We start from the raw sequence: 23,581 nt of genomic DNA on the forward strand, positions 1-23,581 counted from the left end.
GGTTCATTTGGGGAGGGACAGATGTCAAAATAGGAGGTTTGTGTTCTTTTGGGCCATGGGCAGCTGTCAGGTGGAGGGGAGAGTGCGGGAGATGACTCAGCATGGATGGGCTTGGGAACGGGTTTGTGAAAGCGAAAATATTGCAAAACAAAAATTCTTTTCCATGCTTGAATTATATTAATTGAGATGGTTTGAAATAAAGTGGTGCCAACTTGAAACAGCTTGCAAGTCTAAAAGTTTGCATTGTTTAAAGGAAATGCAGAAGGGTCAGTGATCAGGTGTGCTTCTTACTAGAAGTGAAGTATTTGTATCAGCAAACAAGAGAATGTGGATTCATCAGTCTAAAAGTTTGCAGTTTGGGTGAGATGCAACCATAAAAATGCATGGTAAAACCACATGGGATTACCTTAATCACTAAAGTTTAGCAGTATTTTAATTTTCTTGTGTAGAAATGTCATCTTAGTTATTTGGGTTGAGTATCAAGTTTGCTGAAAATACCTTTAGCTGCAAGCTGCTGTTGAAAGTAGAAATGCTCCTCTTGCTGTTTGATCACTGTGGTTATGATGGAGTCGGTGAGCAGCAGTCATCGTGTTTTGGTGGTTACACTGAGGTCACTCCCAGCTAGGCTTGGCTGAGCATTTTTGGTAATGTTGTAAGTGTACTCCAGCTTTGCAGTGGCAAACTTACTGTAATTCTCTGGTGATCTCCTTTTGGGTGGTAATTTCTTAGAATAGCTTTAGTTATTGTTGGAACAGTGGCAAGTTTAAAGGGTATTGCATGCATGTAATGGTATTTCATCTCAAGCAAAACAAAGGATGTCAGTTTCTAAAGCAACCAGAATTATTTTTAACTCTTTCCTCAGTTCTTTAAAACAAATTCAGAGTGATTCATCAGGATCCTGTCTCAGAGTGGCTCCTGCAAAGTGTTTTTGAGGGTGAATAACAAGGAGTTCAGTGGATAATTTTGCAAGAACCAGCTGTGGACCATGGTATTTTTTTTGTGGGTTTTTTAGTCTTTAGGCAGTGCAATTAGAAGCTGGGTAGTGTTCTGAAAGTCACATTTGATCTTCATCGGGAGTGTTATCTATTTGTCCTTACCTAGGGTGTGTTCTTAGTAAAGAACGTGCTGAGATTTCCCAGTGTACAGATTCAGTATTCCAGGACAAAAGCCCAGGAACATCTCATTGTGTTTAAAAGTGTTTCTCAAACGGAACTGATCAATTAATTCATTTGCAGTGGGAAAGCTAAACCTCAAACACATATACTTTAAACATCTGCCTGAAAGCAGGGAGGAAATGGGAGCTAAGATAAATTGATAACACAAGACTGGTAAGAAGTTCAACTCCTAAGACCTACAGCTTGGCATAGGAAGAGTAACAAAGCTTCAGTTTGGTCTTCTATTTCACTAATGCTTGGTTTGACCTTCCCTGGATCATTTATCATTTAATATTCCTCACCTCTCTATAAATTACAGTGCTGTAAACTTTTAGACTCTTGTCACTGGGAAACATCTGCAGGTTTGTAAGTATTTGTGTTGCTCTTTGAACTTTTTTTATTTCTGATATAGTTGTATTGTCTGTATTTTTCCTGAAGCAGCCTAATATTTTATCTGCAAAGACTGATCCTTCCTACAAAGAATTTAAAAAAATAAATCAGCAAAGTGCCCAGGAATGAACTTTTTGTGTTATGTGGTTATTTTCAGAGAGTCATCAAGACCTGCAGGTCAGTTCTTCAGCACCACAGACCAAAAGGTCATAAATTGAATGTTATAAGTAGTTTAAAAAGATACAGGGATTTGACCTATTTCTTTCTTTATGTATTTCAGTGCTTTGATTGTGGCTTTTTACCTTAGCATTCTTGTTGTAATACAGGATTCCAGGTACAAACACTTTCCCAAAGTCCAGAATTTGGGCTGCTGATGTGCTGGTTGGGCTGCATTGCTCCAGCTGTCCTGTAAGGAGGTGACTCGCAAGGTGCCATATGACAGCCTGTAGTTTAGCTGGGAATTAAGCCAGGAAATTAAACTATTTGCATGCTCAGAACTATATCCTGGTAATAATTTTAAAACCCTGTCTGTTAGCCCATATTCAAATCCTAATTTTTCAAGGGGTATTTAATGAGTGCCACTGGGGTTTGTCCCTGATAAATTTGGAGTGATAATTTCCAAATCTTTTGTTTACTGTAACACTTTCCAATCTTTTGTTTACTGTAGTGAGATGATGAAATTTGAGCCACCAAAGTTTTGAAGATCTACTAGGAGTGTAAAGATTTTATCCTATTTCATAATTGGTAATTAAGGTCAGATTCTATTACTGAATCCTGGCTTGAGTTGTTAATGAATACTGGTTGATTTGAATAAAGGATAATTTCTGGAAAGTTCTTGAAAACAAAATTGTCTAAGTTTAATATGGTTGGAACTAATTACGAAAATGGTTAAATGAGAACTGAAGTATTTAAACACCTAAACCATAAACTTGATATGAACGGAAAGGGTGTGGGTGTGTTGTTTACTCTGGGATGTGGTTGGCTGATTTATTCTTTTATTTCTTTCTCTGAAAGTATTCTGTGCTTAAGATTTATTCTACAGCATGAAACCAAAAGACAAATACTTGACAATGTATAAGGAGTTGGTTAGTCTTGTCTCAGGATTAACCCGAGATTATTCAGTTTGTATTTCTGAATTGTAGCTACAGAAAATAAGCTGTACAGAAAGACTGCCAAAGATATGAAAGCATCAGGTCATTTGCTGTATTTATTTTAATTAAATTTAGTCACTGATAAAATATTGTCGTGTTTTGTTAAAGGGAAAATAAATGGGAAATCATGAGTTCAGTATTTTCCTACTTGCCTTTATTTCTCTTAATTAGATTCCTAAAAATATGAACTGATCTATCATTTTCTCAGGAAAAAGGAAGTGAAAGAAGAAAATCATTTCAGTGCATCACTTCTACAGTGTAGACACTTTTTATATGCCTTGTATTGTACTTCATAATTTTCTTTTTTTCCCTGTACTGTCTTTTTTGCTGCCTTGTTCTGCTGTGTCCTTTCCTTCTCTCATCAGTTTCCACACGGAGTAAACTATTCCTGTTTTTGAGAACCATAAAGAAAGAGAGGCAAATGAGGTCTCCCTGAAGTCAGAGCCATCAGGAGCCTTTGACCTACTGCAGTTCACATGGGCAATAACAGATCTGTGCATTTGGTGAATGCCCATGACTCAGGGCCCTAAATATCAGCACCAGGTGAATCTGGTGGTAGTTGATGGGAGGAACTTGATCTTCCTGATATGATTCAAGCTGAGGAGGGGTTGGCAAGAGAAAAAAACCTGAGAGAGGCTGAGGAGCCTTTCTTCTGTTTCTTCTAGGCTAGAAATTCCAGTCATTCCAGCAGTTTTGTGTGATGATTTGTAACAATGAACAAAGTGAATTTGGAGATGATATAAGTGGAGAAGAGTAAGTCTTGGGAAGCAACATTTGTTCTTGGGAAGGCCATCTCTGTGATTTCTTACCTTAGTGGAAATGTTCAAGGTGTAAGCTTTAGTGAGAAGTTGGCCAAGCCTTTTCCCTCTACACAACTCCAGGTGCTCAGGCCCGGGAAGCTCGGTGGTTTTACTAGTCACTGTGAACCTCCTCAGAGAAATCAGAGAGCAAGAGAGGTCATCCAGTTGGCCTTGTTCTCTGTCCTCCTTCCCTTCTTTGGCATGTGAAGTTTCCAGTGTTACTTTTCTTCCTATTAACTGTGCACGGTTTTTGTCTCAGTTAGCCTTTCTCTGCAAGGAAATGTGGAAACTTCAAGCAGGAATTTATTTTAGCTGAGCTGTTGAAAAAAAAAAAGAAAAAAATATTTCTGTAAATAGGTATGACATTTAAAACTGAAATAAACAGATTTGAGTATATATAGTGGTAGGGAGGACATGCCCTTCAAAATTTGAATAGTTCAGGAAATTCGGGGCTGTTTCTTAAATCATTAATTTTAGTGGTAGCAAGAAAATGTCTGAACAAACTTATTGAAAACAAAACCAAAAAAGCAGTTTCAGGACATTCTACTGGGTTTTCATTTTCATTGTTTTAGTCAAGTGTCACATTCTGATAATCTCTTCTCCCACCCACCATATTTTCCAGAAGTCATTGTTCCAACAAAACACAAAAATCTTACTGTAAATTACTTAATAGAGTTGGATGTAATTCTTTCTACTCTGTTATGGCAGGGGGCTGACTAATGTAAAATCTGTATGTTCAAGGCCAAAAAGAAAAATTTCCTTGAGGACTTGAAATCCTTGGATGCTCACTTTGGCACATGGTTGTTGAAGTAAGCTCCCTCCCGTTGAATTGTTCACTTCCAAATTTAGGATCAGAATGGTGTGTGCAGCAGCTTGCTGTGGCTTTCCTCCCCCACGTTCCTCACCGCCCCCTCATCTTCAATCAGACAGCACAAAATTGAGCGTGAATTCTAAATAAAACAGAGAAAAAAACACTTGGGTGATGTTCACATTGCAGAGTGCCATCATTCTGTAGGTGTTTAAGATGTAGCTCATTAATTATCTTCCTAAGCTTGCAAGTACAGAAGGAAAATTTCACCACTGAGCCTAGAAAATGAAGGGAAGAAGGCTGGATTTTGGAGTAGTGTAGATTTTACTGGTTGGATTTTTTTTTTAAAAGAATTCATAGTAGTTTGCTGTTCCATAGCAATAGGAGCTGTACTACTTATGGGATGACATGAATGTGAATCGATCTATAAAATTGTTCATCTTTCAAAACACTTCATAGCATATTAATAATACACTTAACTGTCTGCATACTGCCAAATTTGTTTTCTATTCTGTATTTACTGAACAAAACCTTCTCAGCTACTTGTAATAACTAGGGTTTTTTTGTATAAAAGTCAATGAACTAAATTTGCAGTGTTAATGTTCTGGGATATATTTTATTCAAGAGCTGATTTCTTATCCAAAGGTATCTTGGAGATAATCAAAAAAAGAATGCCAGATACTCCAGCCTCCTTTTATTTCCGGGGGGAGAATGTATTATCTTTCAGGGTGGGGGGAGAAACAACATTTCAGGGCTTTTGCTTCAGATTTGATGCTAATTACCATCTAGGGCAGATATTTTAAAAACTCCCAGCCCTCCTCAAAGAGAGAGAAATAAAAACAGTTTTGGTTGGGACTCTGCTTTGGAGGATTGATTAAAGATTTCACTATTCTATTCCCTTTTTGTATAAATTCAGTCCTTTGTCTCTGCTCTTTTTTACTGGATTTGTATGATCTGAGCAATTTTGACTTCTTGCAGTGGTCAGGGACAAGGTCCAGCCTACCCTCTTGGCTCCAGCTGAAGCAGGCACAGAGGAGGAAAGAGACAGACTTGGATGTGCTGGAGACAGGTTTTAACCAGTACTTTGGGACCAGCACAATCCTGCTCCAAACAGAAATCTTCTTGGAGAAGAGAAGCAGAGGGGAGCTTGAAAATGCCTTGTGTGGTTTGTAGGGTAACCAGGTTGGTGCTTAAAGCCAAGCACAGCCTCAGCAGGCTGGTGTATGGTTGTGACCAGAAATTATCTCTTCATAGTAACGTGAACTGTCCTTTCAGTACCAAACATCACCCTTGCATGCCTGATTTCCTCACTGAAAGCCTACCTATTGGTCCCCTCCTTCCCCGAGTCATTCCTTGGGGTGTGTCTGGGAAAACCTGGATGCTGTAGGGTAATCATCACACAACTAACTTGCTCTGCTTAGGGTCTGCCTAAACCCAGGTAGGGCATGATCAGTTTCAGGAGAGATGGTTTATCCTCACTCCTGCAGTCTTTGTCAGGAATACCACATGGGTTGGAAAAGACAGGTGCTCACTGGGATATTCTAGACCTAGTTTTTGACTCAGGTCTTGAAGGAAGTTGGGAGCAGGTAGAGGAAAACAGTGAAATGAGGTATTGGCTTCATATGTGTATTTATCACCACCAATTTATAATTTGCACAGAGAAAAGAACATGAACTCCCTAGAACTTGTAAGCCTCTTAAAGTGGCTAAGCTCCTGTTCACGGCTGCAACAAACTGTTACCGTGAAAAATATCATATCTTTGTGCCTTTGCTAAAGTTTTGTGTTTCAGGTACACCTAGTTCTGCATCAGCTTGTATTGACTAGCTTTTTAAAGGTGTTTTTCATTTTATGAATCCAATGTTTTTTCACTTTAAAGCTGCAGCTTGTAACATTTCATTTGGCATGTAAAAGGGCAAAAATTGAAAATTACTATGGAAAAATAAGCTTACAAAGTCTATAGAGCAAGGTCTAGTATAGCAAGTGAATTGTGGATTTTTAGGGGTTTTTGTTTTGTTTTTAGCACTAAGACTTATTCATGTCATTATGACAGTTCATATGTTAGACTGACATTAAGACTAAGTTCTTGGAAAAAACAGGTAAGCAAAACATGAGCTACCTTAGTCAAGTTAATGAAAAACTGTGACTTTGCGTTTAATGTTTAATCATGCTAAAAGAGTGATTTTGAATTTGAAGGTGTGATTTTGCAGCCCTGTTGGAAGGGGATTTACTGAACAGCATAAAAAGGCAGCTGTCCTTCAGTGTGGAAAAGCCCCAGGCTGTGTGTTAGAGTTGGTCCAGTTACTGTGGTATTACATGAAGATGCTCCAGAACAGGCAGGAGCTGGTGAGGGAGGAGTGGGCAGGGTGGCTCGAGGTGGTGACCCAGAGGCACTTTTTACTTTCGGCTGTACACGGTGAAGGGGTGACAGTGTTTGGGCTGGATTTTAAAGGCAGGCTGGAAATAAGGGAAAGGTTTTAAAGAAGAGACAGTATCAAGTGTACTCCCCCAACATACCCCAGCAGAAAAATCCCTTATGTGTAAATTAACTGAGGCTGATATTTACACATTTTGCAGTCAATACCTGCTCCTTAGCAGACAAACATTGCCTGCTGTTTTACAGTTAATAGAAATGTGCCACTGTCAATTCCTGTTCGCCTGAGTGATCCGGAAAAAGAGCAGGAATAGAGAAGTGACAGTGTTGCTGATTTGATGGAAGTTATCAAGGGAGGTGAAGATGAAGATGCAAATGAAATTGCAAAGGATTTCAAAATGACATTAGGTTGCTGTGCAACCAAATTGCAAAAATGACAAATGAAATTCAGTGCAGATAAATGTGAAGTGATGTCCACAGGAAAATTATTCAAACTTTTCATTTAAATTGAGTTGCTTGTTAACATTCGGACATGAGATCTGGGGGTCATGTATTTGTGTGGCAAAGTCAACTGTATACTCTCCACTGTCAAAAAGCAAATAAAGCATTAGGAATATTTATGGCAGTAGTACAGAAAAACATATCTGTCGTGGTAGCATCTGTGCTGTGCCTTCATCTCTAACAGTGGGATCGATTCTGATGTCTTCCTTCTAATTGTCTTTCCCTTCTTCACTTTCACCCCCAAAGAGGATAAAATAAAAATGAGATAAAACTGCAAAAGCTGCAGAGGTCTTATGTCTGTTGAACAGCTTTTTGTGTAAGAAATGACTTAAGTAAGATGAGGCCGTTTGGAGTTTGAAGAAAGATGTGAAAAGCTTACATGGATTCAGTATGAAAAGCTGCCATGGATTCAAATGATACTTGGAGAAATTAATGTAGGAATAATCTGTGAGACCCATGAAGTTCAAAGACAGCTCCTGGGGCTCACTTGGTAGCTGCCTGGTTTCAGAATCTGCAACTTACTCTTTTGATTTTCCCTCAACTTATGCTGTCAGCTGCTGTTGGAGGCAAGATGTTGGACTTTTGGGCTTGACTTGTGGGCTGTTGATTTGTTTTGTTTTTTTGTTAGTCATCAAAAACTTCCTTTTTTCTTAGCACTACCATTTATTGTTCATCTTAATATCAGGAAATTATAAGAACTTCAGTATCCAAAGTCCTACTAAAGATCTCATATTTAAAACTATTTCTACAGACACTTTAGAATCTTAGTAAAGCGATAGTTTTTAGGGTATATGCTAAGCTGAAGAAGATTAATTTCTGCTTAAACAGGGTTGCTGGTGCTGTAGGTTCCTCATGCTGAATGCATCTATTTACCTGATGTCTGCCTTGTAAATTCAGTAGTGTTTGAGGAAGTCCAGAAATAGAAGAAGAAATTACAGACAAGTTTGACCCCTCAGAGAACTTGCAGAGAGCCTCTGCACTGTTGTCTCAGGTGATGAAACACCAACTCTTGGTGCTGTTCTACCTGCTGAACCAGTTTTGTGCCTTTTTGTGTTGGGCAAGCCCTCCCTCACCAGCCATGCAGCTGAGAACAAGTGCTTTTGGAGTACCAGAAGGATGCATGGAAACCTTTTCCCCTGTTTGGCTGGGGAGTGGCTGGCTCCACTCTTTGGTGCTTTGGTTTAGGATATATGTATTTGAGAAAATACAGAATTCAACTAAATCTTTTGGGGTCCACAAATTATTATTTTGACATGTTTCCAGCTGTCAGCTTGGTTTGTTGCTTTTTTTAAAATGGTTTCAGTTATTTCACTGGCATTTATTTAATTTCTGTGTCAGATTTAAATAAAAAAAATATATATATATATAAAATATAATTGAAAACCACACCTTTTTCCAGTTTGGGGACAACAGATCATAGGCCAGTAAACCTGGCAAGGGAGGGAACGTGTCTTGGTGCAGAAGGTACAAAGATGCTCCTAGCTGCAGCTTGAAGAAGGTGGTGAACTAGAGCAACTCATGGCTTTAAAATATTAAGTTCTAACACATCAGTGTCTGGGTTAGGGATAGAAAAAACACACAGAAAGCCAAAACCGAGCCTGGAAACAGTGAATACCCTAGAGGTAGTTAAGTAATTATTATGCAGATTTTAGTGATAATAATCATTCTGTCCTAGGTAGGCAGCTGAAATTTGGCAGCGGGGCAGAACAATGCCGTAGGATCAGCATAGCGATGGGGTAATTATTGTGCTAGATGGCTAATTAGGAGCGATGCAAATGGAATGCAATCAGTACTTGTATTTGTTATTCGGTACCGGAGGGAGACAATGTGTAAAGGAATTATCTCTGGCGACTCAGCGGGGTGCTCTCAGAAGCACACACAGGATGCAGGATCACCTGTCTTTGTGGGGCAGGTGGAAAAGGAACTAGCCCTGGCAAGTGCCACCACTGCGTGTTGGCTTACGAAGGGTGAGAGGAGGTGCCAGGCAGGAGGTATTTCTGAAGATACTTCACCTACACTTCGGAAATTTTATGCTTGGCAGCTACTGTGCCTCTCTTCACAGGTGCCTCGCTGTTTGCTATATCCTTCTGTAAGGTGACAATCATCCAAAAGCTCTCTTCCTCCCCACCCCCTCCTGTGCTCAGTTTTTAATGAGTTTAAAAGCCTCATAATAAAAATTCAAATCATGTAAACAAACAAACAAATGCAAGATTGAAAGCTCCCCAATCACAAATAAATGACACGGGGACAGAGTTTGGGTTCATATGTAAAGTGCTTATGTAATTTATGCACATAACACCTTGCCAACCTCATCAGGAGCCCTTACCATATTTGAGTAATATTATGTGATGGCAAGGATAAAGCCATTATATATTTAATTTATATACAGCCTTTGTATTGACTGTATTATTGTATATAGACTACAGCAGTGATCAGTATCATTGCTGATACAAATTTAAACTGGAGATTATAGATAGTATTTTCAAATATACAAGCCTCTTTTTTTCTTAAAATAAAGAATAATACAAGGAGGATTTTCATTTTCTGTTTTCAACTGGATTATATAAAGTATCTGTCATGAGTTCTTCATTTTTAAATGCAAATAATTATATATGGCAGGGAGTATGATGAGCATTCAAAGTTGACATTAAAATGAAAATGCATCAAATTTTTCTGAAAAACTGATCAAACAGGTCATTAGTCAAGGTTATAATGACTAGTGGAGCATTTTAAATTGTTTAAAATCTCATTTTAGATGTTTAAAAAGGTAGTTTATGGTTCTTAATAGGATGACAGCTGCTGCATCACCCTGTTAGTTGTTAAGACTTTTGAATTTACTTAATTTTTAAGAGGTCTTTTTTCCTCTCTTACAGCTGTACAGTCATTGGACTCAACAGTACTGGACAAACTTGAGATTTAATCTGTTTTTCCTTGCATATTTGATAGGCTCAGGACATCCGTGCTATTAGTTAGCAGGCTCAGCATTTGGCAGCTCACTAAGCTGTGGTTCTGTGATTCTCTAAGCCCCAACTGGAAAGGAGAAACCACAAAACAAACCATACTCCAAAAAGTGTCAAGTTCCCACAGTATGAAATTACAAAGTTGAAGAGACTGCCTTTCCTCATCTGATCTCTTCCTTTTATTCTTGAGTGTTCCTCATTATACTGGAAGAAGGAAATGTTTGGGGACAGAAGAATGGTTTCTAATTAAAAGTAGATTTAAATCTGAGTGAGAAGAGTGCCTCGTCCAGTGGCTTTTCCTGAACTGCCCTCTTCCTGCTGTCTGCCAGCTTTGAAGGTGTTCACTTTGTGGCAGGAGGGTGGTGGTGGAAACCTGGGGCCATCAAAGGCATCCTCAGCTGCCTGTGTCTGCCAGCCCGTGCACCCCCGGGTGCAGGGCCCCCTCCTTCAGCACAGAGGGACGGTGCTGCCATGCCCGGGGTGCAGTGGGGACCCCGGCTTGGCTGGTTGGGTTCCAGGTTTGGAAGCTCTCATGCGGTGTGGGGACGTGCAGGGGCCTGCCGAGCCTCCGTGCTCCCTGAGGAACAGCAAGAGGCAGCATCCCACCGGCTGTGCCGCCTCCCAATTAACCTAATGGGCTCCTTGTACAGACAAGACTCCGGGGGTTTGGGTTAGGGTTTGGTTTTTTTTCCCTTTTCCTTTTTTTTTCCTTTTTTTTTCTTTTTTTTTTTTTTAATTAGCTGGTTAAAGGAAGTCTTGGGATTCATCTCAGTTAACCAAAACACATTAGGACTACGGCATTCTTGTTTCAGCAGGTTGTAAAGAGCCTTTCCTCCTCTTAGCAAAAGGGAAAGACAAGCATCACAGCCCCCTTGCAGTGGAGCGTGGGCGCTTCTGCATGCTCCCCAGTCCCAAGTGGGTACCCACAGCTGCAGGCAGGGTGCCTTGGGATTAAACACCGCCTCTTGTGCCAAGGGAACCTGCCATCTGGGAAATGCTCCAAGCTTGCATCATCTCTGCGTCGTTCCTTGGCTTCATGTGGCTTCCCTTCCTGCCCTACCTGCAGCGTATGGGCACTGCTGCTCGGATCATGGCTCTTCCCTCTGGGGCAAGTGTGAAATGCCTCACATGGGATGTGGGGCTGGGCTCAGGTCCACCGTGTCAAGTCTGAGTCCTGGAGATGTTCAGGGTCAGGCTAGATGGGGCTTTGAGTGGTCTAGTGAAACTTGTCCTTGCCCGTGGCTGGGGGACTGGAATTAAATGATCTCTAATTGCTCTTTTTAACCCAAACCATTCTATGATTCAGAAGATGTGCTGCTCTGCACCACCTGTCTGGTGCTCAGGGTATTTTTAAAATTTGTTTGAAAGCATTTATTATTAAATAAATTAAACAGGCACGCTTCTTATTCAATGAAATGTGAAGCACTTTGTTACTTGCACTTGGGTTTCAATAGTCTGAAGATGGAGACTTCCATGCAAGGACTTGGCCTCTTTTCACTTGCTCTCTGAATTTAAGTAGTGGTGGAAAATGCAGCATTTTGTACTTTCAGCAGTGTTTCTCTTAAGCTATGCACACCCCTCTCCCCACCAAATAAAGATCCACTGACAATTGTTTTCAGTAGTACTGCCCAGTGTGTACAGACTGATTGCTTTAATGTACTTCAGCTGAAGAATATTTTGTCACTTTGATTTTCTTTTCTGCCCATGATCTAGATGATCAATGCAAGAAAAAAATAATTGAAGTGACATCTTTTTTTGTGTCCATCTTAAAACCAATGCAAAGTGATTTTCTAAATTACTTTTCAAATGTCTTCTGGTGCAGTAAGGTAAGAGAGAGTGCAATTTATGAGAAAGCAAAAAGAAAATCTGCTGCCATCTGAAGCTGTTTTGCAGAAGGTATTTTTAGGATGACTCAGGCCTAAGGCCTGAGAATTGTTCTTGTCTGTAACTGAAGGGAAAAAATATGCTGATACTTTTCTTCCAGTTGTTTTGGTTAAATATTTGAAGATACAACTCCAGTGTATCCAGGCAAGATATAAGCTTGTATTTTTAAAAGTTTTGATGTCATAGCCTGTGTTCAGCACCCAAAATGGTCTAAATCTGCTACTTTTCATTTACCTGTAAATAGAATATCTGATTAAGAAACCAAACACAACAAAACACTTCTTATTGTTTTAGAGCAGCAATTGTATATCTTAAACAGGAAGCCAAAAAATTCCCGTATTTACATTGAGACAGACACGTTCAAATATGTGCAATGAAAAATACTCGGGTTTGGGTGTTTCGCAAAAGCTTTATGAACTTTTCGCACCAGCCACTCCCCTGTAAGCTTTCCTGGAGGCTTAAACGTAGGTCTTCCTCAGTGACTTCATTCCTCTGTGTGTTGTCACTGTATGGGGCGGGGTGACTTGCTCAACAGAACAAAGTCATCTCATTATGCTGCTCTGGGGGCACTTGTGAGCAGGGGAAAAGAAAACAAACAAAAAAAAGAGATGGAAAAAAAATCCAAAACCCACAAACAAACACCCAACTAGAAAATACATTGTGCTCTATCTTGAATTGCTGTCAGAAGTTACTGGTTTTATGTTTTGCCAACCTCACACTTTTAAGTATTCCTGCTTTCGCTGCTGGAATTCCTAAACCTTTATTTTTCTTAACTCACCATATAAGTGAGACCTTTAAAATATTTCTGAAAATTTGTAATGCATATCTAATACATAGTATACCTGACATATTCAAGGTTTTATACATTAATGGGATAATATATTTGAAAAAACCCCCTGTAAATTACATTTTGTTTGTGAATTAATTAAAATCGGTGAGGTTATATCTTTCAGTGAAAACCAAAAATAGAGACTGTAAAGCTGTTGAAAAATCTGGTTTATTTTTTTATTTAAAACCTCACCACAGCACCACCATATCTAATTCAGACTGTTGGTATCCTTGTAATGATCTATCACAGCAGGAGCTGTGTAAAACAAGAAGCATATTTTACTGCATGCCAGTCTCCTTCCTTGCATTCCTAAAAAGCACAGTTACATTATATATTTAAAACCTCAAGGAATTTGATGATATTTCCACACAGCAGATACCTGCTGGGAGAGCTGTGTTGGAGAATAACATAAAAAGGTTTTATGCTGGAGTAAGAAAAGCTGTTGTGCACATTTTGTCTCATTTTCTTTTACACATATGCCGGTATGTGTGTGTATACATAATTTTTATATATATATAAAAATTATAATTATTATTACATATATATATAATGTAAATAAAACTATTACATGATGCTACTTTTGATTTGCATTTCTGTGGCATGCACCTGGCTGGGATAACCAAGAGCTGGCTCTCTGGCTCGTTGCATTGCTGTCACATGGAATCTCCATTCTCTACAGCCATGCATATGATGATTTCCTCTTTCATTGCACCTCCATATTTTCCCCTCTAGTAAGTGCTTGGTGAGAAGTGTCCCATCTTCAGTGAGAGTGTGTCTGTCACTGTCATTTGCTTCTAGATGTGTGCCACTCCAGGAGGCTGTCTGCTAAAGGTTGTGGCCATTAGAATAGGTCATACAGTGAAATAGTGAGGATATGTACTATTCTGGCACTTAGGAGAAATGTAGAGGGTACCATACCTACCACGTATTAGAAATTTTCATTTGTTAAATGACTTTCTCTTATCCCAGTAGAAGTAGGTGATATTCCAGTGATAAGGAAATGTTTCCTTCGTAAAATGTTCAGGTTAGACCGTATCACAGGTTTAATTCTGAAATAATATTAACCCAAACAGTTACTGGGTTGGATAATATTATTTGCAATTAATAGAGGACTTCTTGGTTTTCAGTTCCTCCTGGGCTTTACAGATGATTTTTGTGTGGCGTATTTTTGCTTATAAAGCATTTTCAGAGGTGTGTACCATTAAAGCACCTATAATATAATTATAACACAATGTGGTACATTGTCTGAAATAATTTCCCTTAAGATGTTTGACATACAGCTAATTTAATGGCACACAAGAGAAGGAGATGATGGATAATATAAATTTGATGTAGTTAGCAAGTTACTGCTGGCGTACGTGCGAGTTGGCAGAAGACCTGGGGAGGCTGCCTTTCAGTGTTGCTGGGGTACTTGGCTCTAAGCCTGCTCTTGCCACCTGCTCCACAGCCCTTAGGGATAACCCAGTTCTTCCCTCCAGCCTGAAACACGGCAGTTTGTCAGGCAGTTGCCTGTGCAGGATCTGTAGCTGTAAAATGCGTCAGGGCAGGGAGCAGCTGCCGCAGATTTTGTACCATGGTTTGGACATGCCTTGGTGCAATAGCCAGAGCAGGTAGGATGTGATGCTGGCCATTAGGAGGATGTAGGCCCTAACAAAACATTTAGCCCCAAAGTGATGTTAAAACCTACGCCTCATTTGCAGTCCAGATCACTGCTTTTGGTTTCCAGCAGCAACACCAAGATTTTTCAGTGTTCACAATGTTCAGAATTGTTCTGCACAGATATACTGCCATAGGTATGAAGAAATACACACAGCAAATGTAGCTCCTTAGGGAAAACGTATCAGGGAGAGGCAGGAGGTGTAGGAGACTTTCTGGCTGTGTACCAAGCGCCTGTTTACCTAGCTATTATTCCTGTTATCTGTGGTTCTTTGTTTGGGATTACAGTCTGACAAAGAAATGGTTGGAAATTACTGATAGGAACTGATTTGTTTATTTTTATTTTTTTTTTCCAGTAAGAGAGACAGAGTATTCAGCTAAGGAGATCAAAGCCTTTAATCTTTCTCACAATCTCACGTAGCATGATTCCAAAATACTTAAATAATTTTTCTTTAAAATGTAGGATGATTGTGAATTGAAATGCATATATTTCTTGTAGCATTTATGCGAAATATGCAGATAATTATTTTAATAATAAAACTACAGTTGTCTGTGTACTTAGGTGTAAGTTTCGTTGACCAAACACTTACTCTGAGAGCAGAAACACCTTGTATATTGTGCATTAAATATATCTCTCATCATAGGGCTAGTGAGTTTGAAAGCCAGACTATAGGTTTGATTTCTTGTTGCCTTTTGGTAAAACCCTACATCTCCTTTTTACATGGGTAATTTGTTGATATTTTTTTTTCTGTGTGTTCATATATTTTATCAGCTATCCTGCAACTTTGTAAATTGCTTAGTCCACCAACTTTCTGTAAAGCAACAGGCTGTGGAAAAACTGTTTAAGATTGCTAGGTGCATTTTTCTCTGATAGTATTAGTGGCACATGTATATAAAAGATGCTTTGTTTATATTTCTTCTTATTTTTGTTGGAAATGATTATTTGCATCCCTTTCTATACAAAAAAAAAAAATGTATTAACACATTTAGTATTTCAGCTGTAGTATTTAATCCAGGAAAGCATTAAATATTGGGTCTTCTGTCTTTAAAGTAAGCCTGCATAACTGGCTTGGTAAAGAGATAGTGAAGGATTGTGCTCTTTTTGAAAAGACTGTCTTTGTCTTCAGCAGCCAGTAAGTCAGTACAAAAGCAAATGTGATAAAATTTTCCTTTAAATATGTACGTATGCCTCACTAACCCCAGGGGAAGCAGGAAGTAGTTTGGCTTTTAAAATTGCAGTGGTAGTCTTCTCATGAGAAGCTCTGGGAGTCTGCTCATTTAGCACCCTTGTGAGATGTTCTGGTTCATTCTCTAGGACAATGTACAATGGAGAAATTACTGAGCTTTAATGAGAAAGGAAGCCTGGTACTTGTTCTGAAAAACAGAAATGCAGAACCGGAGTATGCTTGACAAAACTCAGTCTTAAAAGCTGCAAGAAGGGCTTGATTCAGTTATAATTATTTGGTTCTACAGAGGAAATAATCAAGAAACAATATCAGACTTCAACTGTGAACAAATGGTTCCAACATGCTTGAGTGATTCAGCTGATAAATAATAGAGAAGAGATTTAAACCCACTTATTAAGAATTGTTGAAGGAAGAGCCATTTTTTGAAACCTTGTGTTGCATAGCAAGGTTGAGTAAAAGTCAGACTGAGTAAAGCCTCTATGCTTGTAAAGAACGGGGTGAGGACTTTACAGAGCTGTCGTCCTCCTCCTGTGTATGGCAGCCGTAAAGTCTTTATACCAATGGAGCCTGAGAGATTTAGGATTAATCCCGTTGCATTCTGTTCTTTCAATTTAGTTCAATAAAAACTGACCTCACCGGGGGAAAAGAACAAAAAAATAATACAAGGAAAAAAGGTTTTCACAGGTATTTTAGAAAATGATCTTTTACATCTGAAAGCCATGTTCCAAGCTCAGATCTTGGTCAGTCAGGCCATAGTTTGATGCTCAGAACATCAAGAGAGAGAGCTCAGCCTCTCCTAGTGCTGATGCTTCATACCAACACAACCTTTTATCCTGAACCCACTTAGAGGACTGTTTGCTACCGGAAGAAAATTGGTCTTGAATTTTTAGTCATGCCAGTTGCGCCTTTTCTTGCTTCTTGCTCTGCATGTGCAAACAATCACACTTGCAGAACAAAGACTTTTCCACCACTTTTCCATGGGACCTTCTGTGCAATAGCAGGCGAAGCACAACTCTCCTTCCAACACCAGTGTATCTGAGGGGCAGCAAGTGAGCTGCAAAGACAGACTGGAGTAAAGACTCAAGGCCTCCTTTTGCTCCTGCTCTGTGTGTGTGGAATTTCTGGCCGTTTCACCAGGAATAAGGTGGGGGCTTCCACTCGCCCCCTGCTGCTCCCATGTGAGACTGTTGGCTCCATTGCTTCATTTAGCAAATCCTGTTTGCTGTTCTTCTCGCTATGCTTAATGCAACATTGCCTTGCTCTAACAGCATTTTTCAAAATGTATTAAAATACACTGTAATGTACCATAATACCTATTTCAGAGAGTCTCCTGACTGCAGACATTATTATAGATGGTAGGAAGCTACAGTGGGATTAGCTGTTGACTGCAGATCCGATGCCAGTGCTTTTCTTTCTGTGGTTCCGTGTAATTTAATGTGTCAATAGCCTCCCTGGTAAAACATGATAAAATTTGATATGGTTGTATTACTCAAAATGTACCACATAGTTACACATGAATGATATCACTCCTAAATATAAGCAGATATTGCAAGGCTGATTTCAGTAAATGACTAACTACAATCTTACCTTTTTGATATATGTATTTTAATAGTGATCTCTCTTTCTTGCAGACAAAATTGAAGAAGCACAAAAACAACTTAATGGAACAGAAGACCAACAGAGAGGTAATAACAACCCCCCAAAAATAAAACAGAAAATAAATAAACTATTGTGATCCCAGAAGCTGGTCCAAAGCCTTCCTGTGTCAGTGAAAAGACTTGGCTGGGCTGGGCGCTGGATGAGGCTCCAGCCATGTGTCTGCAGATCAAGGGCTGTGTCTGTAATGTCCCCCTTCAGCTGAGACACAAAGGCTTTGTTTTAACCACTCAAGTAGCTGTCTTGACCTTGATGAGGTTGCTGAAGCTATAGCGTCAGGGGCATGCACATTGCTGACCACAGGGTGCTAACCCTTGATTCATCATGTGATTTACCTAATCATTAATAACCGTACTCAGTTTGTGGTGAGCAGTATGTGATGATTTCCAACAGATGATGAGGAAGGGGACTGATCATCACAGCTTATTTTAAGAAACAGATGACCTGTGGCAGATTTAATCTGTGTGTTAGAGCTTAGAAAGCTGGTGCAAAGTTGTTGCATTTCAAGAATAGCTGACTGCAGTGTTATGTGTTTGGTTGTGTGGTAAATCTCACCTGCATGCCACAGGGATGCCCAGACACAGAGTGGGGAGCCCAAACAGTTCTGCCAGGTTACTACTGGGCCCACCATGAGAGAGGCATGAGAGGTCACCTCCACAGCTTAGAGGAGCACAAGGGCAGGAAGAAATCCAAATTAAGGACTCAGAGAAAGAGTGATCCTGCCCAGTCTTCCCTCAGGCCTGTGCCTGCAGAGCCCCAGCCCGCGTCCAAGAGTGAAAATGTCACCATGCACAGTCAAGGAACAGCTCTGCTTTCACGTTTTGGACTAACAGTGTTGCCAGCTGGGTGTGTGGAACACATTGGAGGATTCAGGGGAAAAGCTTTTGTGGATTCTGTAATGCTGTGCACCAGCATCTGGAGTGGAGCTGCAACCCTGAGGGATGAGATATCCAGGCACAGCAACTGAGGAGTCTGCGATCCAGGGGTGGCTACTGGGCAGACTGAGTTTCTGAGCCAAGCTGCTGGTGGGATCCACCTTGAATGCACAGATGTATTTCCATTAGTAGACCTTTTCCCCTGTTTAGCCAGATCAAGGAGCAGGATGAGGTAGGAGTGCTCAGAGTGTCTGTCCAGGATCTGTATGTCCAGCCGTATATATGTACATATGTATGGAGTACGTGTGTTTGCTCTGTGTATATGTCCCTCTTGGGAAGACATTTTCAGCCTTGCTGCTGGTTGGACCTGGGGGCAAGGATCAGCAGCAGCTGCACTTCTCTTGGGCTGCTGGATTTGGCATATGAGGTGTTTCCTAGTATCTGGTGTCAGTGCTTTGGCTTTTTCTGGGTAGGCATTTACCTTTTCAGTGGTAGTGAGCTGCCCATCTAGCCTGTGACACATCTGTGACAGTGTTGTAAATATGTTCTGTCCTGGAAGGTTTATTAACTTTCAAAGCAATGAACTTCAAAAATTTTTGAAGATCAGAGAGCAGAAGACATACCCAGGTGGATCTCAGCAGGGTCTCTCTGGCCCAGCATTTTGCCTCCAATGAAGGAGGTAGGATGTACTGTTTAAGGACACCACATAAGCCTGGCCACTTTCTTTGGCCTCTTCCTCTTATGAAGTCCACACACATTGAATTAGGGATGTGTGCTTCATCTCTTTATTACCTAGACATTCATGGAGCTGTTATCTATGAGTACAGTTGATTAAATGCTGTTTGCACCCAACATTTTCTGGCAGCAAACTGCAGTAGTTCACTAGCAATGACATTAAAAATACATGATTTTATCTTTTCTCCTCAGTTTCCAATTTTTCTTCCATTTTTAACAGGTGTGCCCTAGCTCAAGCACTGTGAATCATTAAATAGCAGTTCTATACTCACCTTATACACTGCCTTCATGATTTTATAAATCTTGTCCATATTTTGCTCAGCTTTCTTCCCTCCAAACCTGTAGCTGGTCTCATATTTCAAGATGTTTAATATAAACTGTCTCATATGAGTACCAGGATTGTGATGTTGCTCTATATATTTATAAAAGGTGGAAGAGATAAAACATAACTGGTTAGATAGAAGACCTTCAAATGTTTGCAGAGACTTCTAAACACACCAGACCTTCTATTAAATCTTTCTTATGTATTTCTGTTTAGTGTCTCATAGATACATGGTATTGCCAGCCAAAGGTGAAAACATGGCACATAAGGTATAGCTGTTCTTGTTGCTGTTGGTCTCACAAAAGTAATACTGCTCTGGATGATTCTTTGTGATGAACACGTTCAAGCTAAAGATGAGCTACCTCTGCTTTCAGGCATTTGTTCTCACGTGTGGCACAGTAACCTCTTTGCATAGAGGAAGATAAATTCTCTAGGGTAAACTTTGCAATGTACTCTGGAAGGGGTGGGGTTACAATGGTTTATGTGGTGGTAGCACTCAACTTTCAAGCATCTCAGAATTAAAGAGAGATTTGACTTAATTTTTGGCTTCTAGCCTAAATTCTTATGGCTGGAAATTGAAAAATAAAATTTTACATTGAAAACTGATATAGAAATAACTGAGGTAATAAAGTTATTCTTTTCAAATTAAAAGCTCTGTGGGGTTTTTTTAGTTTCTTACATGCCTGAGTAGATCACGTTCTTGGTAATATGAAGTACACAAAATTATGTATTTGAAGCTTTAGACTCTGAAGGCTGCTGAAAAAAAAGAAAATACATGTTTTGAGCTAAACAAGTAAACAAAAATATGCACATATTCACATAAGTTATTGTAAATCACAATCCAGTGTATAGAGATTGGTGTGAAGTATGATTTTATATTTTTCCTCTTGGTTAATTTATTTTGGTTTTCAGTTCATCTAGATCACTTTGGATTTGTTTATTTCCTATCTGAAATGATTAAGAAATGTAATTTTGTGGAATTTATCATAAGTTAACTGCTGCTCTGTCAGAGGAGCTGTCAGTGGCACAATGTATTTGTGGGGAGGAGTTTTTCATAAATTTATTCACACTGAGTTTCTGCTGAGTAGCATTGTGCACTGATCAGTCATAACTTTATACATGTGTGGGATTTAAGTTGAATTTAATTGACTACAGAAATACATGTATTTAACACCTCATTTTGCCATTAGCTATAGTAATCCAATTAAGTGCAAATTGGAGTAGGACTCAAGCACAGATGAGACAGCAAATGAGCAGACATAGTTTTCAAGTTTGCACTTTGATTACTTAGTATAAAGTTGCAACTGCTTTTTTATTTTTTGAAGTGATAGTCCACAAATTATTCAGATAGCCTTGATTCAAATAACCACTTGAGACCAGAAACATGTTCATTAGGGGCTGTGCTCAGCTTCCTGCTTAGTGAGTGTGCAAGTTGGCTAATTCTCATGTCTTTTAATTTTTTCTCTGCTGCCCAATTGCCACTCTGAATTTTCAGGAGAAACCGTACTGCTTCTTATCTTTGCTGCTGTCTCCCAATGCTTCTTTACACCCTGAGTGTGCTCCTGCTTTGGGGCTGAATTTTGACTTCTGACACATGTACAGGGTTTAATTAGTGTGATAGAGTAGGTCTTGTTCCACACGGTGTTCTTTAAAATCTGGAAGGGATGATGAGCTTGAACAACACAAGATCTCTCTTTGAGAATGCAGTGGAAGTTTTCTGTGGTGTGGGACTCAGTGGATATTGTAGGCTGGAAAGCTTTCAGGTGAATGCAGCTGCTGTATCTTTGATCTGCTAGTGGCCATCCTCCTAAGAAAGCCATTCCAAGGATATCTCTCTCTCTTCTCCCTTCCAGACAAGTTAAGTTCTGTCAGATTGTGATCACCACAGAGGCTTCTGATTTGGTCATCCTCAGAAACAGTCCAGCCTCTGAAGTGCTGTAAGCATTTTGTTTCCTGATTTATTCATTGCAGCAGTTCTTTGCCTGCCACAGCACTCTGGGTCCTAGGTACATCAGTGCCACCAACACCATCATTGTGTTCCTTTGGACTAGTGGAACTAACTTGGCTGTCACCACACTTGGTGTCAGCTATGCTGACTGCCACCTAAATTCCTCTCTCTCTGGTTATGAAAATGTTTGTGTAGCTCAAGTTGGTGACAAACTCTAGCAGCAGCAAGATTTGCCAGGAAATGGATGAAAGATTTCCAGGACCATCTCATGGCCTGATGTATATTCTGTATAGCTTACCAGTCCTGGGGTCTCTCAGGCTGTTAGGACTCCATCATTTCAGGTAACTGCTTCTTGGCATGTCACAGCCAAAAGGATCAATGATAAATTTCTGGGTAAGATGGAAGATGGATTTCTTTGTTCTCCTTCTCATTCATGGCAATTGGGGTGTCCTCAGACTTTAGGGTGGTCTGGGATGGACTGGAGACATGCATGTGTTCATCAGCCTCACTGGAGTTGAGACTTGCAGGCTGTCCTGGTTGTTTGTCAGATGTGAATTCATCTCTCTGAATAAGCTGCTACCCTTGTTTGATCAAGTTTTTGATTTTCTGGTTTCAAGGTATCAAGGTTTTCTGGTATCAAGGTATCTGGTATCAAGGTTTATCCCCAGCTGGCAACTAAGTCCCACACAGCCACTCACTCACTCCCCCACAGTGGGATACCAGAGCAAATTACAATAGCAAAAGTGAGAAAACTGGATGGAGATAAATACAGTTTAATAGGTAAAGCAAAAGGTACTCAAGCAAAGCAAAACTAATAACTCATTCACCACTTCCTGTCATCAGGCAGGTGTTCTTCCATCTCCAGGAAAGCAGAGGTCCACTGACTTTTGTCCAGTGACAAATGCCATCATTCCTCCTGTCTGTCTCTTTACCTTCTTCTTTCCCCAGCTCTGTATGCTGAGCATGACGCCACATGGTCTGGAATATCCTTTGGGTCAGCTGGGGTCGTCTGTCCTGGCTGTGTCACCTCCCAGCTCCTTGTGCACCCCCAGCCCTCTCGCTGGTGGGGTGGTGTGAGCAGCAGGAAAGGCCCTGACACAGTGCAGGCCCTGGCCAGGAGTGATGAAAACACCCCTGTGTTCAGCACAAATCCAAAACATAGCTTCATATGAACCTCTGTGAAAATTAGGTCTATCCCAGCCATAATGAGCACATGCAGGAAAGGGGGAGATGGGTGTACTGTCTGTACCTATTGAATACATAAAATTTTAAACAGGTTACTGATTGTCTCTGGAGGCTGTATACAGTATAACAAATCTATCCTGAGCTTGTAATTCCAGACCTTCTTAAGGGTATGCAGGCATCTGCCAGTCTCTTCTCCTGATTTCTTCACAGAAAGGTATCTCTCTGTCTAGCTTCAAGGAAAAGCCTTTTTTTTTTCTCTTATGGATTTGAGGCTTTGTATTACATGCTGCCTCAACAATTGCAGCTGACTTTATTCAGACAAAGCATGGGAATAGCTGCATCTTGAATATAACTTTTCCTTCAAGGTCTGTGCTCCGTAGCATGAACTAGGAGGATCCATGTTCTGTTGGCTCAGTTTGTTGCAGCACACCTAGTCTCACCCCCAGAAAAGGCAATACCATAAATAGCAGAAAGGAATAAGCAATTACTTAAGTTTCAGATCAGTGCCTTGTGTTAGTCCCTTGCAGTTTGCCAATTCTGATAGTGTGTACTCATTTTGGAGTACCCACCTGAATTAAAGGGTCCGTGCTAAGGTCTATTTAGCATCTATTTGAGTCTGTCATTTGCCTTTCAGTCAAGTCGTGTAGTTTCTCACTCCATCCTTTCCACATTCCTCAAAGAGCTTTTTCAGTTTCTTGCCTTCAGCTGGAAATGCAGGAATTTAAATACTAAGCTGTTCCTTCTTCTGTGTCATCAGTTTCAGATCCTCAGCATAGTTGTTCACTTTCTAGTCTGTGAAGATGAATTTCTAAATTGCTCTCACTTATTGCAGAGGCCATTTGTGACAGATGCCTTGACAATAGCCTTGCTTTTAAGAGGTGCCACAGGCTTATCCCTAAGACAGTATCGGAATTTGACCCAGATCAGCTCTCTTTCCAGTCTTGTGCTTTGATATTAGTAGAGCCTCTTCATATTTATCTTGAGATACAGAAACTTCGTTGGCAGGTTTGAGAGTTTTGCTTGACTTGATCAGCAGATGTTCAGATGGCCGGAGGTTCTGTCAGTGCTCACTGAGAAACCGCCTCACCAGAACCATTCATAGCCCTGGTGTGGACTCCAGCAAGGTCCAAGAAACTTCTGGGGTGCTGTTGAAGTACACCTTTATTTCC

At 40.1% G+C, this 23,581-nt stretch overlaps 1 protein-coding gene across 13 annotated transcripts in view; it reads left to right on the forward strand.

Moving 5' to 3' along the window:
- HIVEP1 (HIVEP zinc finger 1) overlaps nucleotides 1-23,581 on the forward strand; it is a 127,869-nt gene that overhangs the window by 51,937 nt on the left and 52,351 nt on the right. For all 13 annotated transcript variants that reach the window (XR_015290453.1, XR_015290449.1, XR_002861296.2 and 10 more), the window contains one exon: nucleotides 17,323-17,376. Coding sequence is in view for 6 of the 13 variants with exons in the window: in XM_086902014.1 (XP_086758140.1) it covers nucleotides 17,323-17,376 (54 nt within the window). In the remaining 7 variants the exon portion in view is untranslated. The remainder of the gene's footprint in view (nucleotides 1-17,322; nucleotides 17,377-23,581) is intronic.

Source organism: Cyanistes caeruleus, chromosome 1 (genome assembly GCF_971803275.1).
Source record: "Cyanistes caeruleus chromosome 1, bCyaCae1.hap1.1, whole genome shotgun sequence".
Taxonomy (NCBI): domain Eukaryota; kingdom Metazoa; phylum Chordata; class Aves; order Passeriformes; family Paridae; genus Cyanistes; species Cyanistes caeruleus.